We start from the raw sequence: 14,108 nt of genomic DNA, 5'->3' as shown, positions 1-14,108 counted from the left end.
CTTTAGGACATTGAGTACTTTGTTATGGTCATTGGGTTTACTTTAATATGTTTCTACATGATCATTTTTAGTGTTTTACTTATTTAACCTTTTGTAACCATGACAACTGTTAGAATTTCACTTGGCGGGGGTTCATTTTATTTACACTGTCTCGTTTATAGGACCATGGTGGGGCTAAGAGCGAGGTTTGGTGCACCATTAACCGGTTTAAACTCCCCAGCAGTCATTATTATGCTGCTGACCGTTCCAAGGCGGCGCCCCACTGTGTTCCTCAGATGTATGTCTATGTTGTTTCATACTGTTTTTGGTGACACTTTTGCTTGTGTCCCTTGTTTGTTTTCTCGTCTACGGTAAGTATCTTCCCCATTGCCTCTAGTTTTTATTTCTTTGATTAAACCCCCCCCCCCCCCCTTCCCCCGGTCTCCTGTCCCCTTCCCTCTGTGGGCCTATTATTTATTTTCTTTGAATTCCTAATCAGTTACAAATTATTATTATTTATTGATTAACGTGTCATTGCCCTGTCCTTTTTATGTTTGGGGTCCGCCTGGGCTCCTTGCCATTGGTTCTTGTTGCTGGGTCATATGGGGGTTGCGTTCATTGAACGCCGCCTTTCCTTGTTGATCTTGTTTTTCATATCATATTCTAATAATGATGAATCCTGAATAATGTTGAATCACCCTTAGGATATGTTGCCTGCCTTTTAAATTTGTCTTAAATGACGTCTTATCTGTGATATGCAGGCTTCATAACCTCTGATCCCCTTTCAAAATTCCATTTTATTTAGTTCCGCCCATTGTTTTCTCGTTTAGGGCACACGCTTTTTATTACTTGGGGACCATACGCCGCTTTTCATGGAATGGCACGGAAGTGTCACATTGAAGGTTCCATGATTAACCGCCGTATGAACACATCTGCGGATGTTTCTAAATTCAAAATTTTACCATTTCATGTTTAAATGTTGAATTCTGCTTAAGCCGGTGCTAGGGGGGCGTGGACGTTAATTTGCACTTTCCAGTACCGTCCATGAACAGGCTCAATCAAACCGAGCCTGCAACATTTTTCAATTTTGCCGTGTTGGGCTTTCTTTAGGGATTCTGTTTTTATCTATTTATTACTTGGGGACCATACGCCGCTTTTCATGGAATGGCACGTTAGTGTCACATTGAAGGTTCCATGATAACCGCCGTATGAACACATCTGCGGATGTTTCTAAATTCAAAATTTTACTATTTCATGTTTAAATGTTGAATTTTCTGCTTAAGCCGGTGCTAGGGGGCGTGGACGGTAACTTGCACTTTCCAGTACCGTCCATGAACAGGCTCAATCAAACCGAGCCTAAAAACATTTTCAATTTTGCCGTGTTGGGCTTTTCTTTAGGGATTCTGTATTTATCTCTTCTATACATATATTAACAGAAAACAGAAATGAAATAACAATAAACAGCAATATATTTACGACAAGCACTCTTACAAAATACATAGCATTTTTAACCAGGTTTTCCAAAGTTGGCGGGCGGGCGAAGAAAAAATGCTTCTGTTTGCAACTCCTCCTACATTTCTCAAGGGATTTTGACCAAACTTTTACAGAAGCTTTCAACAGCAGGTGTCAAGTGCCCTGGCCTATATTGTCAGGGATTTGTGATTGGATAAGTTTTGACCTAATTATGGCCCTTGCTTTTTCTTCCTTATATAGAATATAGCCTATAGTGAACAATTTCTTCAGTGCGCAACTCCTACATTTCTCAACGGATTCTGTTCAAACTTTCACTGAAGCTTTGTCATCAAGTGTCCTGATGCATATTGTCGGGGTTTTGTGACTGGATTTCTTTTTACCTAATTATGACGCTTTGTTTTTTTCCTTATATAGAATTTATAGTGAACAATTTCTTCTGTGTCTAACTCCCCCTGTGTTGTTAACACTAGCAGTCACAGTCTTGATTGGATCATCATCAAACTTTGTCTGTTTTTTTTATCCAAATATCCTGGAAATTGATAAGGAAGATTGTTTTGACAATTTCTGGGTCAAGTTCGAATATGAGTCATCTCTGGTAAAAAAATTAGGTCACAGGAGCTACGAATAGAAAAATCTTCTTAACACTCTAATTGCTGTAGTTTTGATCCAAATATTCTGAAAATTGGTCAGGAAAGTTGTTTTGACGACTTATAGGTAAAGTTCGAATACGGGTCATCTCGGTCAAAAACTAGATCACAGGAGCTAAAAATAGAAAAATATTGTTAACACTCTAGTGGCTACTGTTTTGATCGAAATACCCTTGAAATTAGTCAGCAAGTTTGTTTTGATGATTTCTATGTCAAGTTCGAATATGGGTCACCTGGGGTCAAAAACTAGGTCACATTGCCCAACTATTGAATAAACTTGTTAACACTCTAGATGTCACATTTTCGACTCCAGAGGGCACATTTTTGACTCTATTGTCATCACATTTGGTCAAGATTCTTGTCCGAGTAATTGCTCGGATGAGTTTGACGGGTCAGGTGAGCGATCTAGGCCCATATTGGCCTTCTTGTTTCCATAAAATGTAATTATTAGAGTAATTTCCTTTAATCACAACTACAACATTTCACCAAACTTTATATAGTTATTGAACAGAAACTATCTAGTTTAATGCACGCCTGCGAGCTCATCTGTCTGGTCAATGTCTGTAAATCTGTTTCAAGTCAAAAAATAGAGTTAGGAATGAAATATTTCAATAAAACTTTGTGTATAGCAAGCTTATGTAAATATCTTGCTTTTGACTGTTTTAGGACTTGCTAAGGTCAAGTTCAAGATCACTACTACTAAAAAAAGAAAATAGGTTTCCAGACAATAACTAGAGTTTGGAAAAAGATTTTTTTTATGAAATTTGGTGTTAGGCAAGTGTTTATAAAGACCTCATTTGGGATGGTTTTTGGGCTTCCTAGGGTCAAGATTACTGTTACTAAAAAGTTATTGGAAAATTCATTATTTATAATTCACATTGCACATAGTTACATTGTTCGTTGCTTGAAATTGTATTTCAACTACAACAGATCTTTCTACAATGGGTTAATATCTTCTTTTAGAAATCCAAAAGAGCTAGAGCTTAAATATTTAGCATGAAACATCATCTTGTCAGTGTCTACCAAGTTTGTTTGAATAAATAAATGCCTTGGGGTCAAAATTGGTCCCGCCCCAGGGGCCATTGATTTTCCTTATTTTTATATAGTAAAAACATAAAATATCCTCTTTAAAGAAAACAAAATAGCTAGAGCTTAGATAATAAGCATTAAACATCTTCTAGTGGGTGTCTACCAAGTTTGTTGGGGGTAAAACTTGGCCCCTCTGATGGGGGCGGGGGTCATTGTTTCTGCCTACATGTATAGTATATATATAGTAAGAACTTAAGAATTTAAAAAATCTTCTTATTAAAACCCCAAAGAGCTAGAGCTTAGATATTTATCATGAAACATCTTCTAATGAGTGTCTACCAAGGTTGTTCAAATAAACGACCCTGGTTTAAAATTGGCCTTGGCCTAGGGGCCTATATACAGGTGAACGATTTCAGGGCCATCATGGCCCTCTTGTTGTTTTAAATCTTTTTTCCTTGATCGGTGCATGTTTAAGAAGTAAACTATTCAAAATATCATATAACATCTCTTTAAGCATGATTTGAGTCTGTTACCGTATCAATTGATTCAAGAGGTGACTTAACGAAATCAGCTTGAAATAAAGATACAGCAAAGTTTTTAAAACATCTATACATAATTGTGTCATGTTTGTTCTTTTTCAATTGATGATTCCGAGTGAATCGTGTGAATATTTCTGGATAATGATCACTGACGGCATATTGAAGAATATCAAAAATACATTTACATTTACAGTTTACCTTATTACAGTGTATGCATAACTGGACTAGAAGTTTGTTAATGTTTACAGTTTGAGTTATAACATAACAATTATCATAATCATGATATTTCACCAAATTAGGGTCTAAATACAAGTAGGGTTCCAGCAATGAAACAGAATTACACTTAAATGATATTTCCCTGCATTTATCACACATGTCCATTGAATATTTGAATTTGTTAAATAGATCTACCTGGAATTTTTAGAAAGCGTTTGTCTGAAATGTCCTTTTGGTTGTTTAAAAAACATTTCCGGTTCTAGTGTGGCGAACAGTATTATTTAGTGAAGTCTCACTCCATGAAGTTTGGTCATAGAACCTACGTCTAGAACAATTGTCAACCTTTTCATGTCTGTTTAAATTATATTGTTTGTATCTCGGACTGCCTGCACATGAGTTATCTTTTCCATATTTCTAAATAAGCATGATTCATTTTTTTTTACGATGTATACGCGCCGATTTATTGCTGCCACAAGTGTCTTGGATCCATATTTACTGTGGTTTATCCCATCTCTCGCAAAATAGTTCTCCACTATGCTACCATCTCCGTAAACGTACGATAAATATGTGTCTATAAGTTCAGCACCTGTTTTAATACAGATGTCCCGCACATTTCTGTTGTGTGATGTAACATTAGCGTCGTGCCGCGGCGAAATCGTGCAGGGATGCACTTTACATTTGTGATGTTGAATAGAGCGAGTGAGTTCTAAGAACTGCATGTGACGCATCAGGGCGTTTCCTGAACTGACGTCATTTCCCGCGACAAAAATAATGTCGTGTTTAGATCGTGTCAAATCTAGTTGGTTGACTTTACGTTCGATATCTGTCAGAATGGCACCGCTGCACACATATCGACCTTATCATCTGAACCTTTAGGTTGTATTCCTCTAACGATGTAGTCACCGATTAGAAGTGTTCGGTCCCTATTTGGAAAAATGCCAGATTTTGGAGAAGTTTCCTTCATGTTTGAATAAGAAGACCCGATAGTTGATATCCTGGCTGCTGTTTTCTTGTGTAAATTCCTTGTCTAGACATTATGCCGGTGATACGACTGAAGCTGGTAACGTGGCGCCAGTTTGTAAGATGTCGCTTTGCATTTCCTTATTCGTCAAAGGAACCCTCGCTGTATTTGATGAATAACTTTTTTCATTGATAATTTTTGAGGTATATATTATTCCATTAAAACGTCTTTGAAAAGTATATTGTACTTTTTGTACCTCTGATTTTCTCACTTTGCTTCTTTTTCATTTCTTCCAAATTTTGGTCAGCGAATGAATGGTGTACAGTTAAGTGCTTTCTAAAACTACAATTTCATTTCATCCTCATTTGTTGAGAATTTGTTGTTAAGAAATACCACATGGCTCGAAAGTTGTTTTATTTCTGAAAGATGTCCTTATAAATCAACTTCAGAAATTAATATATGTTAACCTCTGTTGTCTATGTTTGACTGTTGTAAGTATTCCTTACTGCTTAAATTTAAATAATCATCACACTCTGTTTGACAAATTACATTAATACCTTCTTCTAATCTACCTCTACAAATGTTTACACACGTTGAATCACCCACTTTCCTGCTCAGTTATAAGGAATAAAACCGATGACTTTGTGCGGACCTGATCTGTACTAAATGATCATATCACTGTACACATTGATTAAAGTCGCCAATGGTACAATTTGTTTTTATCTTTGATTTTATATTTGGGAGATCTTCTTCTAAGAAACGTATGGGTGTTTTTTTGCCGTTAATCAAACAAGACGAAGTCGTGTCGTACATATTTAAATGTATAGTGTCCAGAATTATCAGAATAAACCGTGTATCTTCGTTTCTACGTTGTTTGAAGCATTATCATGTGATATATAAATATTAATTGATACATTTGTATTGCTATTATCAGATCAAATATTTGAAATAATTTTTGAAAGCGGCTCGGATTATGTTTCCATTTTAAAGTATGTATTGTATATTATTCACATATTTATTGGACTTTTATATTTATTTATCCCTACCTTACTGATAACTGTCTGGTTAATATCTCTCTCATAAAACAGCCTCAATCCGGTTTAATTCTTGTTAATACACTTGGTTGCACTTAGACCTGAGCGTTTGATTCTCTTGAAAGTTTTGAAAACCTTGCTTCTCAAGGTCCAATTTGTCATTGTTCATGCACATTTCACTCAAGCAGAAACAAATAATGCAAATAACACCTAGACAACATTGTCCTTACGAAAATAATTCTCTCAGTATGCAATATAAAAACAATATTTCTCTAATTTAACAGATAAATATACATGATTGTTTGAAAGTTGTGCACTTTATTTAATGATTACAAATAAAGTATTCATTTCCTTCAATTTATATTTGAAAGGTTGAAATTAGGATTGGTTAGGAAGCAGAAATAATTAGTATCAAAGTGATACACATCAACGCAAAAAAGTGAACAATATTTAGAAACTGTCTCATGTTTCTATATAAAACTTAATTAAAGGAAATTGGATTAAATTTATCAAATTCTAATGCAAAAGTATAAAAAAAATTGGAATGTTGCCATTCACTTCGGAAAAAATGAAAATCATTATAACAGATTTCTAAGAATAAAATATAAACTACGCTAAGAGGTTGCATTTTTGTGTACCTTTGTAAATGTTGATGAATGAAACAGTTTATCGATAATCTCTTCCAGTAGTGTCCTTAGGTTTTTATGATTAAACCGAGTCGAATCTGTGAAAACATGTGCAGATGTTTCTAAATTCAAAATTTCGGCATTACCATTATTAAATGTGAATTCTGCTTAAGCTGGTGCTAGGGTGTGGACGGTAATTTGCACTTCCCATTACTGTCAATGAACATTCTCAATTTTGTCGATTCTTTCTTTCTCTCTATTCTGTCAATGATCGACAGTTGGTCTAAGAAGTACTGGCTACAACGTCTTATATGAAATGTTACATTCGGAAAGCCGATTTATTGCATGTCTTTTGCTATACCTTATTTTCATTGTTATGCATTTTTCTTTTTTTCTCGTTACCAGTGCAACCAGAAATATAAGATCATTCGTGTAAGCATATGAAAACAGTTACTGTTACAAGAAAGATTTAAGACTGATTTTTTTAGTATTGGAGAACACTATTTTGTAATGTCAAGACCTTAAAAAACCTTTTCTCAAAAGTACGAAAATATGATATCGGCCATTTAATAGATTCACTCACTAGTATGTCGCTATAATTCTACTCCTATTAAGATCTCTCATATTATTATCTGTGCAGAGCACATCACTCCGCTTTCGATAATCACTTACCCCCAGTTGTTCGATGAGTGTATTAGAATGTTAGCAGTATGATGCTCATACGAATTTTCTGATGTGTATATAACCTTATATGTTGGCTCGAGATCGTGATATACTCAGATATTCCTCTAGAAATGGATGTGGAACTTTGATTAGGTGAACAATAGAATGTCAGGCAGTCGAAGAAGTTTTTTGACCTTGTATATTTCCACATATAAGTAAATTCAATCCAAGTATGAAGCCCTATATTTATTTTCAGATTTGAGTGTGTATTATTCTTGTTTTTAAATAAAATTTGTAAAGTAAGCGCGGACTAGAGATAGCACATAGATTACATTCACGGTTTGACAGATTATAAATCGCTCATACTCCTATAGTTCATTTGCCACCCCGTGTTCAGTGGTTATGTCTCGTCTGTAACCAAACTCGCCATTTCTATTTGTCGAGAGTGGGCTCTTATTATAGCAGAACTTTACAGAAATATACATGTATCGTCTAATATATCAGGGATATTGGTTGCAATCCATAGCATACGTAGATCGAATTAAGCCCGTACTGGGATCCTTATGGGTATGAGAAGAAGATGTATGGCACAATATACACTTAGTTACCTCTCTTGTGAGGCAAAATACACTTTGAAGCTCAAGTACTAAATAATACATTTTTTAAATAGATTCATGGGAAAACGACTCATGTATATTAATCCTCATATTTTATTCGTGCCTCGAGTAACTCAGCGGATTATATCACGCCTTGACGCCTCCTCTTCTCATTAATATGATTCCATTGACTCTCACGAGATTACGCACACACCACTTGAAATACTATGTAGGGTTAACGGCAATCTCATGTGAGATCGCTATATATAGGTGGCTCTTAAACTTCAGATATTTATTCAGAGAACGATAGTATTATGCTCTGGTGAAGAAATATGTTAAGATTATTCGTACTTAAGTGCTTTAGTATGACTTAATTAGGTCAATTCAATTACTAATATGCATCGTCTAAGCGAAAACTACTTGTTACTCCACAGGAGAATAATCATCTCTTTCCAGTTTCGCATCCTCTCATCGATTATTTAGAAATCACGACTTATATATATATATCGACTGATTACAACTGTGGCTCGTTGTCTCGAATTATGTCTCTAGACGTTTTCTGGTGGTAAATGCGCGTCAGAATGACCGCCGCGCCGCTCAAGATGTACTGGCTGAGTTTGTATCGGCTCGACCAACGCGCATCTGTATTCGTGCTATGTACTCGGTTTGAGAATCACTATTATGAGTAAAGTTTGAAGATCGCTCTTCTGAGAGTACTAGTTTAAAGAACGTTCAGAGAATTTATAGAGTAGAACAATATACGGGTCGTGTCTAGTTATTTTGGAGGCTTAGATAATATTGCTGGAGACGGTAAGGGCAAGCGAGGTGCAATAACACTTGGCATACAGAATCGCATCGAGCAAGATGATAAGATATAGAAAGAACGTTTGAACGCATTGCGAGGAGGAGTTTGACCACCAGCACTCTCACAATTACCTAACGTGTGCATATCGTTACGGTATCCATATAAAGATGTTCTATAAGGCTAAAATCGGTGCCTTTGCCCGCGCATATGCATATACAGATAACTTTATTCACAAGGTATACACTTATGCCTTATAAGGAGACTATTCAAAGAGATATCATTGTTGTGTGTGTATAGGTCATTCATGAGACAGTTATGATAGACAATCTTCACTCTCAGAGATGTTGTTGGGAGCTCTTGGACCTTTAGAGAGTCAAGCAGAGGCGCATTACAAGGGTTGACATGGATCTGTCTATATAGAGATAACAATTGGTTTTTCCTCGAGGATAATAAAATTTAGTAGAAAGCTTCTCTCTATATAGAAGGAATTTCTCTAGCGCACTCAGTAAAGTACTCGTTGGTGATTGTTATGAGCAGCGGACACGCTAGATCATATTGTGTCTCAAATATTTGAGTACGCTAGTAATTGGAAGTGCACTCCCTTATTAAAAGGAGATTTGCGAGTTTACTTTATGGAGAGTACAATGACGAGATCATAAGGGATTCACCTTGTGAGCTCCTAGTATGAGAGCAAAAATCATTCCCTAAGGTTGAGCTCTATGAACATTTCTTATAGAGCCAAATTGAAGAGATCTTTCAATTAGTGTGAGCCTTGACCTAAGGTGCACATTCCCTGGTTGAGATGAACATTTGAGCAAGGATTGACATAATCTTTCTGTGTAGGACTTACAGAGCGGACATAACATACTGTGTAGATATAGATTATTTGATATTTGACCTCAATTGTGACCTTGACGCTTGAGCTGACACATGGGCAACATAGATTCTGCACATTCCCTTGTTGAGGTGAATATTTGAGCCAGTTTGAAGAAAATCTTTCAATTAAGTGTAGGACTTACAGAGCGGACACAACATACTGTGTAATATTTGATTGTTTGATATTTGACCTTCAATTGTGACCTTGACCTTGAGCTGGCACATGGGCAACATGGGTTCTGCACATCTCTTTGTTGAGGTGAACATTTGAGCCAAGTTTGAAGAAAATCTTTCAAGTAGTGTAGGACTTACAGAGCGGACACAACATACGGTGTAATATTTGACAGTGTTTGATATTTGACCTTCAATTGTGACCTTGACCTTGAACTGACACATAGGCAATATGGGTTTTGCACATCCCCTTGTTGAGGTGAACATTTGAGCCAAGTTTGAAGAAAATCCTTCAATTGCTATAGGAGTTAGAGCGGACACGAAAATGGAGACGGACCGACCGACCGACCGACGCGACAAAGCGAATCCATTATAGGGGGTATAATGATATAAATTATTAGTTATTCTTTAAATATACATTGTATTCATAAAATAGAAATCGCCAGCAAAATGTCAACTGGTCCTCCTGGGCTACTTGCCGCTGGCTCTTGTTACTAGGTCGTGTGGAAGTTGAGTTCATTGAACGCCGCCTTTCCCTGTTGATCTTGTTTATCATATTTTAAAAACGAATCTTCGTATTTCCAATTTTTTGGAAAATGAGATTTTGGTATGAAATAAGTTCGTAGCTGTTGTATCCTCATATGCAATAATTAATGCATATATGAATATATACATGTATTTAGGAAAGTATATTCACATATAGCGCAAGTCCTTGTCTGCAAGTTAATCTGCCAATTGCAAATTTTATTAGTATACATATATGTAGGTACCATTGCAATACAACGTTAAATAAACTACTAATGATACCCAATGACTCATGATTAATACTGGTGTCAAAGCCTAATTTTTTTCCGTTCCAGAAGTTTCATTGTTTAACACAAAATTACATTAAAATTGCAGACTCGGATGCAGTAGCTTGCACTCGCTGTTACTGTCCATAAACAGGCTAAATCAAACCGAGCCTGCAACAATTTCAATTTTGCCGTTGAGTCCTTTCTTTAGAGATTCTTTTTCTCTCTATTTTATTGAATCTGTGTATGAGGGATAATAAAATGTGCTAAATCCATCACGACGCATGTTAGACGAGAGCTATCTGTTCTCTTGTTTATATATTATTCAATAAAAAATTTCGCTAGGCCCTATCCTCATTCTGAAAAATTAAAAAAACTTAGTCTAATAGAAGTATCAATTACTTTGATTGATTAAAAAATACGAAAAAATATATATCTCATAAGGCACGTCCCCTACACTCGCGCACCAAGCCGCATTCGAGAGGACGACTTAATAGTAAGCGAAGCATGTGCAACTTTTAATTGTTAAAATTGATATTTTACTTTAAATTGTTTGCGTTAAGAAAGCATTTATCAGTAAGTTTATATTTTATTCTTTTACTAAATTACCATATTATTTCAATGTTTATGACATAATTCAAATATTAACTATTTCGTCACCTAGAATTTTTACTATTTTTTTTTTTGGTCAAGAGACAAATTTTTTTTTTCTGTTTGAGAAATTTATATCAAATGGAATTTAACTTTAATTTGCAATGATTCTATATTGTTTGCAAATTTGTAATTAAGTGAATTCATTGTTTGTTATGAGTCGGTTATCATTGTTTCAGATAACCGATCGACTAGTTGTTTATGGAGCTCTATTGTCTACATAGAGTGATACGAAATTAACATTACATCGAGTGGATGATAACGTTAACTAAAAAGCTCAAACCTGCATCGGGAGCCAGGTTTCTAGGTCAAAGAGACTTCAATCCACAGTGCAAAAGAAATTACAGTTTTTTAACAATAATTAAGGCGAACACTTAGAATACGTCTTCTTATTTCTTACATGTGTTTTATTTAACTTTTTTGCTATCATAGCAACCTGAATACAATACTTCGATCATTCGATAAATCTTTGAAATAGCAACAATACAACGCAAAACAATTTGCTTTCGGGTGAAAATGAAAACTAAATCCATATATAAGGTACTTCCATAATATCTGTTTTACTTTTAAACTAACTGTATATTGGGTTTGAATCCAAATCTTACAATCTTACTGATCATGTCTGTAAATTAAAATATCTCAAACTACAAAGAAAATAGTAAAGGGAAACTGTAAAGGGGAATAATTCAATTGACTTTTAATTGAACAGGAAGAGGAAGTGAGTCATTTTGCTCTGTATTCCATTCACAACCAAAAGAAAGGAAGTGAAAATAAATAGCAAAATTTCCAACCATCTAGTCAGGTATATAACATACGTGTTCTTGATTATTTTCATGACTTATCATTGAAGAGTCATTAGCGATTTATTTAATATGCATAATTTCAAAGAATAATAAAAATTTCAGCATGTTTAGTTATATTAAACTTTACTTGCATGAATTATATCAACATTTATGCAAAGTAAATGCATATATTTTAAAGCGTGTTATTTAGAGTTACTGAAATGAAAAAAAAAGTTAAGTTAAAACATGTTTTTTACACACTGAAATCATATTTTATACACAAATCGAATCAATGAAATGAAGAACAAATAGCTCTACAATATAATAATAGATAAAGAAATCAATACTAATTATGGAACTATGTACTGTAACTTAATACGTCCTAGTTATTTAACGTTTTTGTGTTAGCTTAAACTTATATTGGTTTTTAATTTTGAAAGGAAACCTATTAATTTTTGGGTCAACCTTTTACAAAGAAGGGAAACGTGATAACTTTTTCTATCCGTCAAGACTGTATCATCTTCAGTATTGGTTAAATAATGAAATAAAAAGTATTTAACTTTAAAAAATGATAATTTTTTTGAAGATGAAAAAACATAACTTTAAAAATTTCCGGGGTTTTTGAAAAAATCTGAAGGAAAAAAAGAAAAATGACTTTACATACGGTAACAATTTTTTTTGAAAAAAAATGTGTGACATAGCGTTGATTATGAAGAGTATAGAGTCTAGTATGTTCAGTGAGTCTGAGAATAATAAAATGAAATGGTGTTAAAATGAAAGAAAGTTGTATAGGTTATCTTATGTAAGTAATTTCATCAAGGTTGCACTAATAGATTAAGTGATACTGCTTTTAGTTTTTAATCTGTTGATGGAATATTAGGAAAAAATCCTATAAGAGTGTGAACGCTTGGAAGCATTAATCACAGCAAAATAACATGAAAATTGCAGAACTGGCTTGAATATGTCTGTACATGAGGAATAATGAAATAATGCAACATATCCCTCATGCCACCCAGCAGAAGACAATTTTATCGTTGGATATGTTTAGAGTTTCAAATTTACAAAATTTAAATTTGCAAATGTTTGCGGTAAATAAATTCAATAATCAAAATGAATAGTCCTAGAAATTGACAATGTTTGTATGTGTGGTATGTTATTGAAGAGAAAAAAGAAAGTAATAGTAAAATTGACTAAAAATTTAAAGCGCCGAGGTAACCCCCCCGGAAAAAGTTTTCCCTCTTTGGTCGGGGCCCGACATTATGAATCAAGATGGTAGAAAGTCATATTAAAGCATTTAAAAAGAAATTGTAAAATATTTAAATTGTTCGTTTTAAATAAATAATGTATCCGAGTAAAAGTTTCTAGCAAATTTAAATACCTCACCCCCTGACTATTCCTGTCTTTGGCATATTGAAAAGGGTGTAAACGCAAATTGCCAATACACTGAACTAAATACTAGTATGTCTTTCATTAATCGATACTTATTAATCTTTAGTTTTGTTCTGCTCCAGGCATTAAGGACAAAAGTAATTTATAAGAAGAAGTAGAAGTATTTAACAAAAGAAAATTTGTGACTAACTTATGCAATTTTCTCTTTCCTTACATTGCAGAATGTTTCAATCAACTGACAGCAGGAAACATATATCACTTATGTTATCAGAGGTCTTAAATGATATTGGTGTGAATGACAGAATGGTGATGAAAGCAAGAAGAAATTTCAAGTTGATGGAGACTATGTTTACCGTATCAATGAAGCCAGTTGGAAGTAATTCTATTAACTATTTTCTAGGGAGTCATTCTGAGGGAACAACTACTTTAGGACTAAAGTCAGACTTTGACATGCTTACTATTGATAATAGTTTTAATGTAATAAAAGACCTGTCAGAGTGGGAACTTTCCAAGATCAACTATCTGATGATACAGGATGAGACCACTACCCCTGGATATTGTTTCCTACAACTAACCGAAAGTGATAAACCCTTTCTTGCTGTTACCATTCCTAATTATCTCAATATAACTGATAGAAAAGGACGAATTTTGTTAAAGAACACAATTTATGATGACAGTTTACATAAAACATATACTGCTCAACATGGACCATCCTTTTTTTCGCAGGGAATAAACGGTTACAGAGATTCAGACTCAGTGGTAGCTTTCCCCTGTAAATCATGGCCAAAGTCAGCATCATGTTGGTTAGAGAGACAGGGTAAAAGGAAGATGGCCAACCAGGAATACTAAGAAGACATGCGCCAGTACCGGGTGTTTTTGT

At 34.6% G+C, this 14,108-nt stretch overlaps 1 protein-coding gene across 1 annotated transcript; it reads left to right on the top strand.

The window, feature by feature from the left end:
- Nucleotides 1-11,816: 11,816 nt before the first annotated feature.
- Nucleotides 11,817-14,077, top strand: LOC132745819 (uncharacterized). The gene is made up of 2 exons (XM_060734805.1): nt 11,817-11,859; nt 13,450-14,077. The coding sequence occupies exon 2, from the start codon at nt 13,451-13,453 to the stop codon at nt 14,075-14,077; it is 627 nt and encodes a 208-aa protein (XP_060590788.1). The 5' UTR covers nt 11,817-11,859; nt 13,450.
- The last annotated feature ends 31 nt before the right edge of the window (nt 14,078-14,108 follow it).

Source organism: Ruditapes philippinarum, unplaced genomic scaffold (assembly GCF_026571515.1).
Source record: "Ruditapes philippinarum isolate M1 unplaced genomic scaffold, ASM2657151v2 ctg22441_1_1_1_1, whole genome shotgun sequence".
In the NCBI taxonomy this organism is placed as follows: Eukaryota; Metazoa; Mollusca; class Bivalvia; order Venerida; family Veneridae; genus Ruditapes; species Ruditapes philippinarum.
The sequence above is the reverse complement of the archived record's forward strand: the minus strand, read 5'-3'. Positions and strand labels throughout refer to the sequence as shown.